A 13535-nucleotide genomic window follows, 5' to 3' on the forward strand; every position below is an offset into this window, starting at 1 on the left:
ACTATTGTTATAACAATAAGCTCGCTTCGTATAGTTTCGAATTAGAGTTTTTATTTTCTAAAAATATTTTTCAACACGTTTTGCGAGCAACCTAATTACATTACATAAAAAAAACATTATTTAATATTAATTACAATTTGAAACGAGCGAAGCATATTGACCAATAATGCTTTTGTTCTGTTGAAATATTATTATTACAAAATTCCCTGTACATGTAAATTAACTAAAGGAAGAACAATTTCTATGAAAACTTTCGTCGCTACATACTTGATTTAAAGTCCTTTGATTAGAAACAAAATTTTAATCAAAACTATTTTTGAAATAGTAACTTCTAAGATTTAAAAAAAGACCATAATCTGTTTGGTATTAACATGCAGTACATAAACGTAGATTATCGACATAATTGATGAGAAATAAAAAATAATAGAAAAATTACATGCTAAGATAGCCACGAGCTTGGTTTCGTCGGCGTCCAATCAAGTACGCGAGTAAAACTAGGGTTACTAATCCTGTGAGTATACAACCTACTGCTATCGGTACAACGTCAGGTGTGTCGAAAGCGCAATCCTTAGCTGAAACATGAAAAGGTTAGTGAAACTAGTATTTACAACAACTGAACATTACTGTTTAACAAGGAATTGTATAGGATATGCCAATTAATACGATCATTATTGTTCTTTTCAATGATACAATTAAATTAAATAAAAAAAAAATGTAAACAAAGAAGAGGTAAATATCGCAATCAAAGAAGTATCTCAGTTCAATCGCGCTAACATTTATATTACGTTAAATATGACATTTTTAAAAGACATTTCACATTGTACGTATCTTTACCTCGAATCCTCTTTGAAAATTCAATTATCTCTTTCAGGCATAACAAAAACTATTTTTTAAAACTTACCTAAACCAAAAGTAGTGGATTTATCAGTTTTGAATGCTTGGAATTGTAACCCTGATAATGTTACAAATCCAGGTTCTTGTTTAGTACCATTCAATTTTAAGTTTACCCTTTGCTCCTTTAAGCATCTATAGGAATTTGTTAATTCAGCTACATAATTAGACGCTTCGTGTACTAGAACCATGGATCCATCTGATAAAAATAATATATTTATTAAATAAGAAATTGTATGTAACAGTAATTAGTAAAGTATAGTGTTCATTTCATATCAATTTGTAAAGAGATCGAAAAATCTTACTGAATGTTGTGTTTGGAAAATCTGTTGATGGTAAGATGACCTCCAAATGGTGAAGAGAATAATGGTTTGTACTTTCGTTTTTCACAAAGTGTAGTGTCATATTAGCATTATTTTCATTTTTAGAGGACCACATCAAGGTGATCACTTGCTCAAGTTTGCCACAGTTTCCACTTGCTCTTGTAGTTATATTGTCACTCGGCATATCAAATATTTTATAGGAAACCTATAATATTGTATCTATTAATGTTATTATTGTACCTTTTAAAATACTATTATCTATTATTTCATTCTTAATAACTTTACTAAATTTTATTCCAACACAACTAAGTAGATTCTTTCCAAATACACACCGTTCTGTTCCCCGTTGGATAAGTAACATTGAACCGTGCTGACATTTGTACAACAATGCATACTTCAGTTGTTCCATTTACTATCCATTTGCCAGGATTTTCAGGAGGTAATGGTGTAGTAGTCACTGGTTGAACTGTAGTAGTTGGAATAGTTGGAGTGGTCGAAGTAGTACTACTTGTAGTGGTTGGAGTAGTTGTACTAGTTGTAGTTGTAGGAGTAGTCGTACTAGTTGTAGTGGTTGGAGTAGTTGTACTAGTTGTAGTGGTTGGAACAGTTGTACTAGTTGTTGTGGTAGGAACAGTTGTACTATCTGGTGGCAATGTAGTTGTGGGAGTTTCAGTAGGATTTGTATGTTCCTGTGATTGTATGTTTTTCTCGCCATTAACTGAGGACTCCAACACAGGTGCATCACGCTGTATTATCGCATTTAATACATTTCTTTTGGAACTCTGTGTATCATCATTCTTTTGAGGCAAGGCGACATTAGGTACTGTTGTAGAAAGAAAGTATATTGTTAGAAAAGAAATATTTTCAGAATTTTTCGTAAAATAGAGAAATTTAATCAAATTTATTAATGGAATTTAAAATAAAGAATCAAAAGTAACAGACAAAATCAATTGTTACAGTAATAAATAAAGTGGGATATGTTTATATAATAAAAGATCTCAACTTAGATCCTTTATGGTGCACTTAAAGTAAATTATATTCCTTAGCTTTTAAAACAATGTTTCTAAAGTAGAGAAATTAATATTAAATAAAAATATCTTGTATAGTATCTTATTAAACATATCTTTAAAAAAAATCATTATAAATAAGTATACCATTATGTTAAAAAAAAATGAAGGTAACCTTGGAATTTTCCCCACTACTACACCAATAGAAACATTACATACACTATGCTATCTCCCCTTTCAAACTAAACATTTTTCTAAGAACAATTATTTCACATTCTTTTCAAAAAACTTGACCATTCTTAAAAATTTATACATACTATGCATATACCATTTGTGTTACTGCTTAATATCAATATCGAATTAATTCAAAAAATATAGTTTCTTTGTTAAATATATGATACTTGGAAAAAGAACTATATTCCTTACTTATTCAAACAAAAATTGTGACACAGATAAATAACAAATTGTATAATTTATTAATACTAATGTAAAATCAAAGTAAAATGAATGTTTTAAAAAATTTCGTTATGAATCATCTAGTTGTAAATATTCGTAAACTTTTGTTTCTTTACAATTATAGAGTTTTAATATAAATCAACGGATCGTGTAACGTACAGATGATGTAGTTGTAAAATAACATAGGGAAAGATAAGGAGACTATAATTAATCGAAAAAAAGACAGAATATACAGAATTGAAATACTCTGACAAAAGAAATTATCGTACATTCTTAAAGGCAACGCGAATAAAAATTATTTCATATTCCATTATATCGATGAGCTTAACTGTCATTCGCGAGAAGGATCAATTTTCTAAACGTTTGAAATATCATACCCAAAACGTGAAGCGTTGTAAAGCAGAGGAGTAGGAAAAACTTCGACATCATCGTGAATTCCAGTTCGCTGGAAATAAGCAGAAATCACCAAAAGTTTCGACGTTGTAATTATTGAGGGAATCAGAACTGGGTTATAAATTCAGAGAATATGTGGAAATTCGTCGCGTATGACATAAAATGTAAGGAAGTTCAATGAAACTCCGTTCTCTTAAAATGTCGTTCACAAATGCACTTTGCCTCGACTCGTAGACCGAGGATGAGAATACTTTTCCATCCCACTCTGACTACTGAAAGTCACCAATGAAATTGAACGTTCTTTCTTATATCATGATACTCGATGACAGGCGCATACTGTTGACGTCGCTTGTAATGGGGATACTAATTAATTTATCGAGTTTATAATTTAAGCATAAATGAGAAAAAAAATCATGTAAAAAACTGTCATGAAAATGATTATAATCATAAACAAATTTCATTCTGTATCTATCATTGTCCCCAGAAATTACAAGTACCGGTGGTATATAACGCTGCCATCTGTACCACGAAATATCGTACTATAGATGGGAGTACTACTTTTCATAAAATATATCGGATGTTTGGAACAGAAGTTCAGTGATGAGCTTTGTCGTTATTATCTTTTCTTGTAACTAATAGAATAAACAGTGTTACTGAAAAATCATATGAATAATTATAATTCATTCATAATTCATGAAATTCATGTAGTTGACCGTACTTCCCTTACATCCATTAATAGATGACTTGAGTTATAAACGGGTACTTTGTTTTTAGCTATCAGATCTTGTATTTCCATTTTTCTCAAATAAAACTTACAAAATCCTGTCACCTAAAACAAGTTTACTAATAAAGGCCCGTTTAAGCCAATTTTTAAATATATTGAAATAAATTTAACTGCGAATTCAATTTGTAATAAATGTTTTCTTATCGCATTCATTGCTTCCATATAACTCAAAGATACATGTAGCATAGAACGAGTTATTAAATATAATTAATTTTCGCTCGAATGCTTTAATTAAATATATCCAATCCAAATTAGTACTTAAAATGTAAAAGAATAGGTTACATCAGTAAAACACTGTGTAGCATAGACAGGCGAAGAAGCTTAGATTCTATTTTTTATCTTTACATATTTGTGTGATGTATTAAACGTATATTATTTATAAAACGTAGAAACTTGTTTTATTCATTGGTTCGGTTCTATTTTTAAGAGGTAAGAGTATATACTTGACGTTATAATATGTTATGGAATAATCTGCCATAAGTTAACCTAATTTACGATATATCTATAAATGCATTGCAGTTTTTATGTTAATCATATTGATATTTTAATTTAGGCGCAGTAATTCTAAAATAAGTCTCCGTCATATTCATAATTCTGTATGTTTACTATGTTTAGAAAGCACAATAAATATTTATTTTACAAAACGTATAACATTTTGAGTATTAGCAGTTTCACAAAATATGACAAAATACGTAAATAATGAAATGTTCTATTCTGTGAATAACTATAATTAACAACAAATTTCATGAGTTAAACTTGTATAAAATTAATTTAAAAGTAATTTTATTTTCAGGTAAGAAATTCCTTAATTTGTTATGTTTATTTAATTTTGTTATATTAGCAAAATATAACCATTAGTACACATTAAATTATGAGTGATATTATTAATGTTGATTTTTATGTTTAACCATGTCATTTCTATGCTTTATCTTATATATTTTTAAATTTATTTAAGTATATAAACAAAATTCTATAACTACTTTATTTCGTAGACATAATGGAGTCTGATTATGATGAAAACCATGGTGGTTGGACGGATGAAATGGCTAGAACGAATGAAGATTGTGGTGGAGAAGACAGTTTCGATAATCCTCAAGAAATTTTAAATGAATGTTTAGATAAATTTAAGACTCCAGATTATATCATGGAACCTGGTATTTTCATGCAACTTAAGAGGTAAAGTATATTTTAAAAATGGTACAATTTATATGTTTTGGAAAATTTTAACTTTATACATAAAAGAATTTAACTTTCTTTATAGTTCTGGTTTTTATATCATTATAAAATGGGACAGTTTGTATGTTCTATAACATTGTATAGTTAATTATATTTAATACATTTTATATTGCTTTCATCATGACGTGAATGGTGTGAATTTTATTTCATTTTTTAGATACTTCCAAGCGGGTGGCAATCCTGAGCAAGTTATAGAATTATTATCAAAAAATTACACTGCTTGTGCTCAAATGGCAAATCTCCTTGCAGAATGGCTCATTCTTGCTGGAGTGAAAGTTTCAGACGTTCAAGCAATGGTAGAAAATAATTTGAAGGATATGATATTGAAAACTTTTGATCCAAAAAAAGCAGATAAAATCTTTACGGAGGAGGGTGAAGTATGTCCATTAAATTATACAAATATTTAATATTATAGGTATTGAAGTTACCATTACCTGCTAATTACCTAAAATTGATCTCTTTCATATTAGACTCCTGCCTGGTTAACAGAAATGATTCAACATCCCACCTGGAGATCTCTTATTTATAGGCTTGCAGAAGAATATCCTGATTGTTTAATGTTGAACTTTACTATAAAGGTATAAATTGGTATTAACTTAAAACTATATTTCATCCTTACATTTGAATTACTTCTTTTTATTTTTATCATAGCTTATATCCGATGCGGGATTTCAAGGTGAAATTACGAGCATCTCAACAGCAGCTCAACAAATCGAAGTATTTTCACGTGTTTTAAAAACTGCGATCGCTGGATTTTTACAAAATACAGAAGACTGGCAGTCTAGTATACAAGAGTGTGCGGTTAGTAATATGTTCACGTCAAATAACGTATAATCGAAGTTCGGTGATTTTACAAAAATGTCTAGATTTAATTTTTCTGTTAGTAGAAAATGGTATGTCACGGGCAACATACTTATGTCTACAGTCAAGTATTACTACAAATTCTTGCACAAGAATCACGTGGTGGATTTATGATGAAAAGGCTTTCTCAAGAAATCACAAAATGTGCTCAACAAAAGTAAGAAGAAACAATTTAATATGTTACATTGATTAATATAGGTAATGCCAAAGTAAGACTATTGGTGTCTGCCAGTTTGCTAGAGTTTGTTTTAAATTGTAAGAGGTGTACTGCAACATTGCACATTTCCATTAACGCTTTTTAATTTTTAGTCATCACGATGTTACTCCAATAACAATGGCACTGAATGGAGCTTCTAGTAGTCCAAGCGCGTGTCAAGCATTGGCATCTATGTTATCACGGAATACTTTAAATCCTGCTGATATCAGCGTATTATTTCGAAATTATTCTACAGCAGAACCACCTCCAATAGAATTACTTCGTAATCCACAATTTTTAGGTAAGAATATAAATTTGTTAAGTCAAGAAATATTTCCTGTTTAATGAAATATGATCAACATTTACTACAAGTTTTTAATTCATTATTGATTGCAGAATTATTAGTTGATGCGCTTTTCAAACCAGGGGTCAAAATTAATCCTGAACACAAATCAAAGTATATTTATTTATTGGCTTATGCAGCTAGTGTATGTGACATTCCAGCTAAAAAAGGACATCCACGTAAATTAAATAAAGATGAATTGAAGACAACTATTCAAGCCATTGAAAAAGTTCATAATGTTTGTAATATTAATAAAGGATCCACAGAATTGGTAGCCGAATTACATACCTTATATCAATGCATAAGGTATGATTTATAAAGAATACTAATATATTACTATTATCTGTAGCATGATATTTTTTTAATTTAATACTTTTGGTTAGATTTCCTGTTGTAAGTGTAGGTGTAATTAGGTGGGTAGAATGTACCGTGACAGAACCATCGTACTTCAAATTATGCACAGAACATTGTCCTGTACATCTTGCATTACTGGATGAAGTTGTTGTCTGCCATCCACTATTACATCCGAAAGTGTTGCAACTCCTTGTTCAGTTATTTGAAAGTAAACAAGATGAACTAGAGATACTTGTACAGGTATGAACATCTAACAGTTTTCAAATAAACTACTACTTATTATTAATATTTATTATATATAGTAATTATATGATAATAGTTGATGCTAATAAAAATTTTTTACGTTAATATTGTACAGTTGGAAATGAAAAAAATGTTAATCGATAGAATGGTGAATCTATTGAGTAAAGGCTGTGTGGTACCTGTGGTGTGTTATATAAAGCAATGTTGGCAACGAGGAGACACAGATGTTTCCTTAATTAGATACTTTGTTACAGAGGTACAAATCTCTTTATCATTAATGTGTATGAAACGAATTACTTAAATCTAAGAAAAAACATTGTTATCACTAGGTCTTAGAAGCAATTGCTCCGCCGTACACAACTGAATTTGTTCATTTATTTTTACCTATGGTAGAAGATGAAGAAATTACAGGAACAATGCGTGGTGATAGTGATAACGATCTCGTTTCAGAATTTATTGGTAAGTATTATTCACTATCTTCATAAATTACAAAATAAAATTACTTCCACAGAAATCTATATATACACGTCTATATAACATTTAACCTATTTTTCAGTACATTGTAAAGCACATTGCCCCACTGTAAGGTGATGCATCTTAATCAATAAAGGTAGGTTGAATTGGAAAAAGAACTTGCAACTTTAAAACAAGTATGTTTACTTCAGAGGAGCATGTGTGGAATTATACATAAATTACTACTGTATTAAACTTTTCTCTTTCTTCTTTCATGTATAATGTATATGGATGTGTGAACCTAGTGAAAGGATGACTTCCTCTCATCTGTGATATCCCGATTTAGACCTTTTCTGCAAAAAAAAAAGAGCATAGATAATGTCAACAGATTGTAATTTGTGTAAATTATTACATTTCTTGCATTTGTTAATAAAAAAGAACTAAGACAGTTTACTTTTTCTAACAGCATAATATATTGTTAAGTGATATGCTATGATAAAATTGTTAATTTTATATATGTACTTAAAAATACTGCAAAATATTTTATCACACACAAAGTTCTTTCATTCCCACTCTTATGTAAGTCAGTATTGATTTGTTTATTTCAGAGAAATGTAAAGAAACATCATATCTGCATATACTTTCATTAAAAAGATTTTGTCAATGTATGAAAAACACTTTTATAAAAGTAAAACAAAATGAAAACGTGTATAAGTTGTGTGTACTATTATTGTTTAGTTTATCTTTCGTTAACACTTTGTGTAAAGAATAATCATGCACCTTTACAAACAAGATTAATTTCACACAAATTTCAAATAATTATCACACATTAAATGTAAACTTACAAGTTACAGTGACTATTGTTTTTCAGCTGTAATTAAACATTTTTGTATGTAGTAAATAATTACATAGATAAATTATACAACTAAAAAAAGGTTATATCTCCTTTTATGTGAAAGATTAAGAAATAATAGAAAACAAGTTAAGAATATTAGATCAATGAACTAAGTTTTCTAAATGACTTAGAGTGTTTTCTATTTTCTTTTACATTCAAAAAAGGAGAAATAACTTGTATTTAAATAATACAGTTCTTTTATAAATATGTATAATCTAAACATAATACAAGAAAATTATTGATGTACATTGTATTAACCTTAATTAATCAAGGTTTAATCCTACCTTAAATTTAAACAAGACTATACAAAATTTTGATGTTTTGTTCGAAATGAACGTTACCCACATTTTATGAAAAATTCGACTTATTCATACTTTACATAATTCAAGTTATGTAGCAATTAGCTGGGTATCGTAATATTATTTCTAAATGTACTTACTAGCAGGTTTACCGTCCGTCCATTGTGTAAATTTCACATTTACTTCATCGCGTTTTACGGCTTCTGTCCTCGCTTCGGCTTTTAGGGCTTGCCTAACAAGTCTTGCAGCGATTTGCGAATAATTGATGTAACTACAAAGTATAAATTCAATGAAACATTTTACAAGTTACATAACATCCTTTTAATAATATTAACATGCGCCGATAACAGATCAATTTCAAGACAATTTTCTTACTTTAATCCTGCTTGTCTCCACGCAGCCATTTCTATGCTCAGTTCTCCTTTCAGTTACAGAAAATCTTAATTTGTCCACACTACGGTGAACTGAGACGAATCTACTCTGACTGTAGCGGAGTCACGAAAATGCTTTACACAGTGAAGTTATCTATGGCTGGCACGTTTAAAAATTACGAACATTTCATAGATGCTTCGTATACAAGATTACCGACTCAGTTTCCGTTCAGGATTCTAGATCCCTACCTTCGCGACAATCCTATGGTATGTTCAACTCATTTGATTCGGTCCACATTTAGCCAGTGTATAAAAGGATTTCCGCCTAGGCACTGATTTTCGATTGGCAGAATATGATAATAATATATGTTCGGTCAATGAAAATACCGTATTTTTATCAGATCCGTCCAATCAAAGATCTATATTGAGCCAAGTGCCGTTGGTGCGCTCGTGTGAGTACAGAACGAATCAAACGAATCGAAACCACGCAGCGTAAATTCATAATGGATATCTAGCAGCTGATTACTGACTTCTAGGAAGTTTCTCACAAGATGTCGGGGGGTATTTTGCGTGACAAGCCGCTGGTATGCTTTCGGACGATATGACTTGCTCGTTGTGGTGCATGTCTGCAAAATTCCGGCCTACGTTAAATCCTAGAGTGTTATAACATTGCTGACGCGAAGATTTACAATTTAGACCACGCTTCTGAACGCAAAAACTGAAAAAGCCAGAACTATCTGCAAGAATTGTGTCAGTGCGTGTATTACTGCCAACTCCAATATTTGGAATACTAATTTTTCTTCTGATTACTAGGCAGAATTTTCCTATTACGCAAAAACTCTTTAAATTGAAACAAACACTATTACCATTACTTAACATTGGGATGGGAGCTAAACCAAGTACTGTAGCACAATCTGCTGGAGGCAATGGGCAATCCTCTACTGGAGCAAACGAGACTACCATGCAGAGTTTTTCTATGCTCCGCTCTCTACCTGGAGGTGTTAGCATGTTGCAACATCAACGTCAGCAAGGGAATCAATCTCAGACTTCTCGAGTATCAGGGGACAGTAGGCAACGTGCTCGTTCCTTGAGTTCAGTGCCAGATCTTCCTCCTGTAGATCAAAGTAGTCTTGCTTCTTCTGTCGGTGTCGGAGTTGGTCAAGCACTTGGTCTACCACAACTTGATTCGGATGATGCAGATGAAGACGGTGGAAGAGTTTATGCTGCCCATAGCTTGCCTTCACATATTTGGTCCCTCAACGGTGAGTTTATTGGCTCTTGGTTAAGCACTTACAAAATTTGAATTCATTCATATGTGTTTATACAATACATTAAGCAGTACTTAAGAAACATTATGTTCTGTTATGTTTATAAACATGTAATGTGTGGTATGATGTATATACATGTACATTTACAGACACATACAACATACTTGCTTACACATGGAGACATACATTCAGATATAAAAATCCAAGGCATATATGTGTGTGCATGCATTCACGTACATATATACACGTGCATACACATAAAATATGAAAATTTGTAACAGACATACATTGATTTTTAATATAGTAATATCAGAGATTTTATTATTGATTACATAACAGTATTACATACGTACGTAACGTACGCGTACGTGCGTTCGTGTGTATACGTATGTGTATATGCATATAATAAATTGAAACGTCATTTACGATATATCTTTTCTTTTCTTTTCTTTTCTTTTTTTTGTTTAGATAGAAGAAAAGTAATTCATTAAACGTTTATCCGCGTAAATTGTTTACTATATATCGTATTTTTATTATTATGATAATCGCCAAATGTTTTTAAATTAATTACGTTGATAGGACGTGTTAAGACTACAAGATTAAAAATGTTTCTTGAATCACGCATTCGTTCGAATATAAAACGAAGAAAAGTTAGGTTATGTTGTGATCACGTTTTATTGAAAAGGTTTAAATTAATTGCGAGCAAAACGGCGGACATTTGTTTGGCGCATGTTGTCTGCTAGTTGTCCCGGTAACCACATGTAAATCAATTGTGATCAAACGTAGTTGCGTAAATTTTAAATCACGGTTATAAAAATGTATAAATTTGAATAATGACGTTTTAAGATATAAAAATTATTACTTGGGATGGAAGGGGTCAAGTTGAGTCGATTTTATTATGGGAATTATAATAAGTTCATGCTTAAATGAGTCTGAGACTGAGGTTGTTCCAAGTAATCAAGTGAGAAGAATTTTTTATGGTATTGTTTTTACTGATTTCATACTTTCCTATTTTTTTATTGTTGTAGATTATACTTATAAATAATGTGTTTTACTTTAAAGGTCTAAAGTGTCCTGTTTGCTCCAAATTTATTCTACCGGATGATATAGAATGTCACCTGGTCATGTGCCTGACCAAACCACGTCTTAGTTACAATGGTAAGTTTCTATTTTATAAATATATTGTTCAGTTAAACATATTTTTATAATTGCAATGTTATACGTAATAATATCAAGTTTCAATTAAAAATTAATGCATTATTTTTTATATCATTTTGCAGAAGATGTATTATCTGATGAGAAAGGAGAATGTGTTATCTGTCTTGAAGACTTACAACCTGGTGATGTCATAGCCCGTTTACCTTGCCTTTGTATATATCATAAAAAGTAAGTTTGTTATAAATACTAAATATTATTCATTCATATTAAGCGCACTACACAAGCTTTATTTCCTTTCTGTATTAACTTTAAAAGGATACAAATGCCTGTACAAACGTTCTTGTCTTAAAAATTTAATATTCTATTATTCATTAGCAGACTTACAGAACTATTTCAAACTACTGCAAAAACATAGTATTTATGTATTGTCAATCTAGGGTTAACAACAAAATTAATATATTTCAGCTGCATTGATAAATGGTTTCAAGTGAACCGTAGTTGCCCTGAGCACCCTGGGGATTGATTTATACCCATTGAATATGGAAGAGCACAATGCAACTTGTTGCTGACCCAGAAGACTCTCATCTTGATGGGAATAAAATGGGAGGAAACAGCAAAGATTTGAAAAAAGCTAGTCAAGATGGCTGCTAGTCCACTGTGGTGGTTGGTGCGTGTGGTTGTTCGACTGAATGACACATACTCAATTTGAATATGAGAACAGACATTTAATTAAATCCTTGATTATATTACTTGTAAGCAGGGGACTTAAAAATCGCCATAAGATTCAACGACACAATGCTATTACTTATACGTATCTGTAATTAATCTATTAGTGCTCTATAAGCTTATTATCAATTGTACCATATTTATAAATTTTACTTAGTTCTACATCTTGAAGTCGAATTAGAGTTAAGCAAGATGATCTGTATTGTTATTGGTTATTTCACCTTTTTTGGAAAAGGGGGTAGAATGAATGTTAGTCGAAGGGCCTGTATAATAATTAGGCAGCATCTATTTTAAATGAGTTAATTATATTTTTAATGATTTAATTACGAATCTAATGTTTCATTTTTGTTGTCTGTTGGGGAATGAATACAAGAAAGGATATTTTTGATACTTTCATAAAAGGAAGAGTCGGATATATAAAAGTTTTAAGAAATGGACTTTTACTAGTAATGCTGTTGAAGCTCTAACAACAATAAAAGTATACATTTAAATTTCTTTATTAGAACTTAAAGTTTGTGATAAATTTCTTTTACTTTTTTAGAAAATTGACATTCTCCAATTATGGAATGATGTAACTTGCTATTAGTTGAAAGTTAGTTATTTTATAATTAATATCTTTTTTATATGGTAAGCATTAACATAACTCATAGTAGTTTTTGTAACAGAAATAAACATGGTCTGTCAATTTTCCAGTAATATACACGTTGTATATATCTGATTAGACTTGTATTACAGATGGTAAGAAGTCTAATTAAGTGAAAATTTCAAACCAAATACAACTGCAAAAATGAATCAAGCATTCAATATGTTAAATGATATTATGAAATAAATACATAAATTCTGTATTAATAAAACCATTAAATTTACTACTGTTTTTAAAATTATGAATAGTGAATGGTATTGTTATATTTTTGTTTACGAGTAATTTTATTTAAGAATATAAATTTCTACATAATAAATTAATGATGGAAAGACGTTTTAATGGTATAGGTTTCCATATGACATTCACGTTTCTGGGCAATCGTTGATCATCGTGACTCGGTGGGAGCTAATTATTCACGGGGGTTAAGACCCATAATTGGTCGAAGAGGAGAGAAAACAGGATAATCAAGTGTAAGCAAAATAAAATAACATGATGAAGCAAGTCATTGTTGCTGATGTAAACGCACAGAATGAGTAACCATTAGTGGAAATAAAAAGTTTTCTATGTTTCATTATATTATAGAGATGTGTTAGTTATTGATTATGCTTTACAAAAAAATATTACCGAAATTCGTA

At 30.4% G+C, this 13535-nt stretch overlaps 4 protein-coding genes across 6 annotated transcripts; 2 read left to right on the plus strand and 2 right to left on the minus strand.

Moving 5' to 3' along the window:
* Positions 1-31: 31 nt before the first annotated feature.
* On the minus strand, positions 32-3363 carry Lamp1 (lysosome-associated membrane glycoprotein 1). The gene is made up of 5 exons (XM_031977461.2): positions 3055-3363; positions 1547-2037; positions 1197-1419; positions 902-1090; positions 32-572 (listed from the first exon to the last, which is right to left on the minus strand). Exons 1-5 carry the CDS (start codon positions 3104-3106, stop codon positions 433-435), a joined length of 1095 nt encoding a protein of 364 aa, XP_031833321.1. The 5' UTR covers positions 3107-3363; the 3' UTR covers positions 32-432.
* A 280-nt stretch (positions 3364-3643) lies between these two features.
* On the plus strand, positions 3644-7993 carry TH1 (negative elongation factor complex member TH1). Of its 2 annotated transcripts, XM_031977453.2 has the most exons (13): positions 3644-4283; positions 4408-4647; positions 4847-5030; positions 5248-5467; positions 5561-5668; positions 5742-5891; positions 5978-6108; positions 6261-6448; positions 6544-6796; positions 6874-7084; positions 7203-7343; positions 7417-7546; positions 7644-7993. In XM_031977453.2, the coding sequence occupies exons 3-13, from the start codon at positions 4852-4854 to the stop codon at positions 7676-7678; spliced, it is 1746 nt and encodes a 581-aa protein (XP_031833313.1). In that variant the 5' UTR covers positions 3644-4283; positions 4408-4647; positions 4847-4851; the 3' UTR covers positions 7679-7993. The 2 variants fall into 2 exon arrangements, with proteins under 2 accessions (XP_031833313.1, XP_031833312.1); XM_031977452.2 differs by lacking the exon at positions 4408-4647.
* Positions 6542-9285, minus strand: LOC116427295 (protein stunted). 2 transcript variants are annotated; one of them, XM_076370755.1, is made up of 4 exons: positions 9110-9285; positions 8875-9005; positions 8386-8411; positions 6542-7893 (listed from the first exon to the last, which is right to left on the minus strand). In XM_076370755.1, the coding sequence occupies exons 1-3, from the start codon at positions 9136-9138 to the stop codon at positions 8398-8400; spliced, it is 174 nt and encodes a 57-aa protein (XP_076226870.1). In that variant the 5' UTR covers positions 9139-9285; the 3' UTR covers positions 6542-7893; positions 8386-8397. The 2 variants fall into 2 exon arrangements, with proteins under 2 accessions (XP_076226870.1, XP_076226871.1); XM_076370756.1 differs by lacking the exon at positions 8386-8411 and having other exon boundaries at positions 9110-9283.
* A 269-nt stretch (positions 9286-9554) lies between these two features.
* Positions 9555-13111, plus strand: LOC116427294 (E3 ubiquitin-protein ligase ZNRF1). Its single transcript, XM_031977462.2, has 5 exons — positions 9555-9689; positions 9919-10367; positions 11436-11531; positions 11654-11759; positions 11997-13111. The coding sequence occupies exons 2-5, from the start codon at positions 9989-9991 to the stop codon at positions 12052-12054; spliced, it is 639 nt and encodes a 212-aa protein (XP_031833322.1). The 5' UTR covers positions 9555-9689; positions 9919-9988; the 3' UTR covers positions 12055-13111.
* The last annotated feature ends 424 nt before the right edge of the window (positions 13112-13535 follow it).

The sequence above is a fragment of the Nomia melanderi genome, chromosome 9 (assembly GCF_051020985.1).
Source record: "Nomia melanderi isolate GNS246 chromosome 9, iyNomMela1, whole genome shotgun sequence".
NCBI lineage: Eukaryota > Metazoa > Arthropoda > Insecta > Hymenoptera > Halictidae > Nomia > Nomia melanderi.

Coding starts and splice junctions, on each gene's coding strand:
- LOC116427294 (XM_031977462.2), top strand. CDS start 9,989: ATGGGAGCTAAACCAAGTACTGTAGCACAATCTGCTGGAGGCAATGGG. Junction 10,368..11,435: donor ACATATTTGGTCCCTCAACG/GTGAGTTTATTG, acceptor TTTACTTTAAAG/GTCTAAAGTGTCCTGTTTGC. Junction 11,532..11,653: donor ACCACGTCTTAGTTACAATG/GTAAGTTTCTAT, acceptor ATCATTTTGCAG/AAGATGTATTATCTGATGAG.
- Lamp1 (XM_031977461.2), bottom strand. CDS start 3,106: ATGATGTCGAAGTTTTTCCTACTCCTCTGCTTTACAACGCTTCACGTT. Junction 1,420..1,546: donor ATCCAACGGGGAACAGAACG/GTGTGTATTTGG, acceptor ACAATATTATAG/GTTTCCTATAAAATATTTGA. Junction 573..901: donor ATCCACTACTTTTGGTTTAG/GTAAGTTTTAAA, acceptor TTCATGTTTCAG/CTAAGGATTGCGCTTTCGAC.
- TH1 (XM_031977453.2), top strand. CDS start 4,852: ATGGAGTCTGATTATGATGAAAACCATGGTGGTTGGACGGATGAAATG. Junction 5,892..5,977: donor CTAGTATACAAGAGTGTGCG/GTTAGTAATATG, acceptor TTCTGTTAGTAG/AAAATGGTATGTCACGGGCA. Junction 6,449..6,543: donor TCGTAATCCACAATTTTTAG/GTAAGAATATAA, acceptor TATTGATTGCAG/AATTATTAGTTGATGCGCTT.
- LOC116427295 (XM_076370755.1), bottom strand. CDS start 9,138: ATGGCTGCGTGGAGACAAGCAGGATTAAA. Junction 9,006..9,109: donor TGGAGACAAGCAGGATTAAA/GTAAGAAAATTG, acceptor TATACTTTGTAG/TTACATCAATTATTCGCAAA.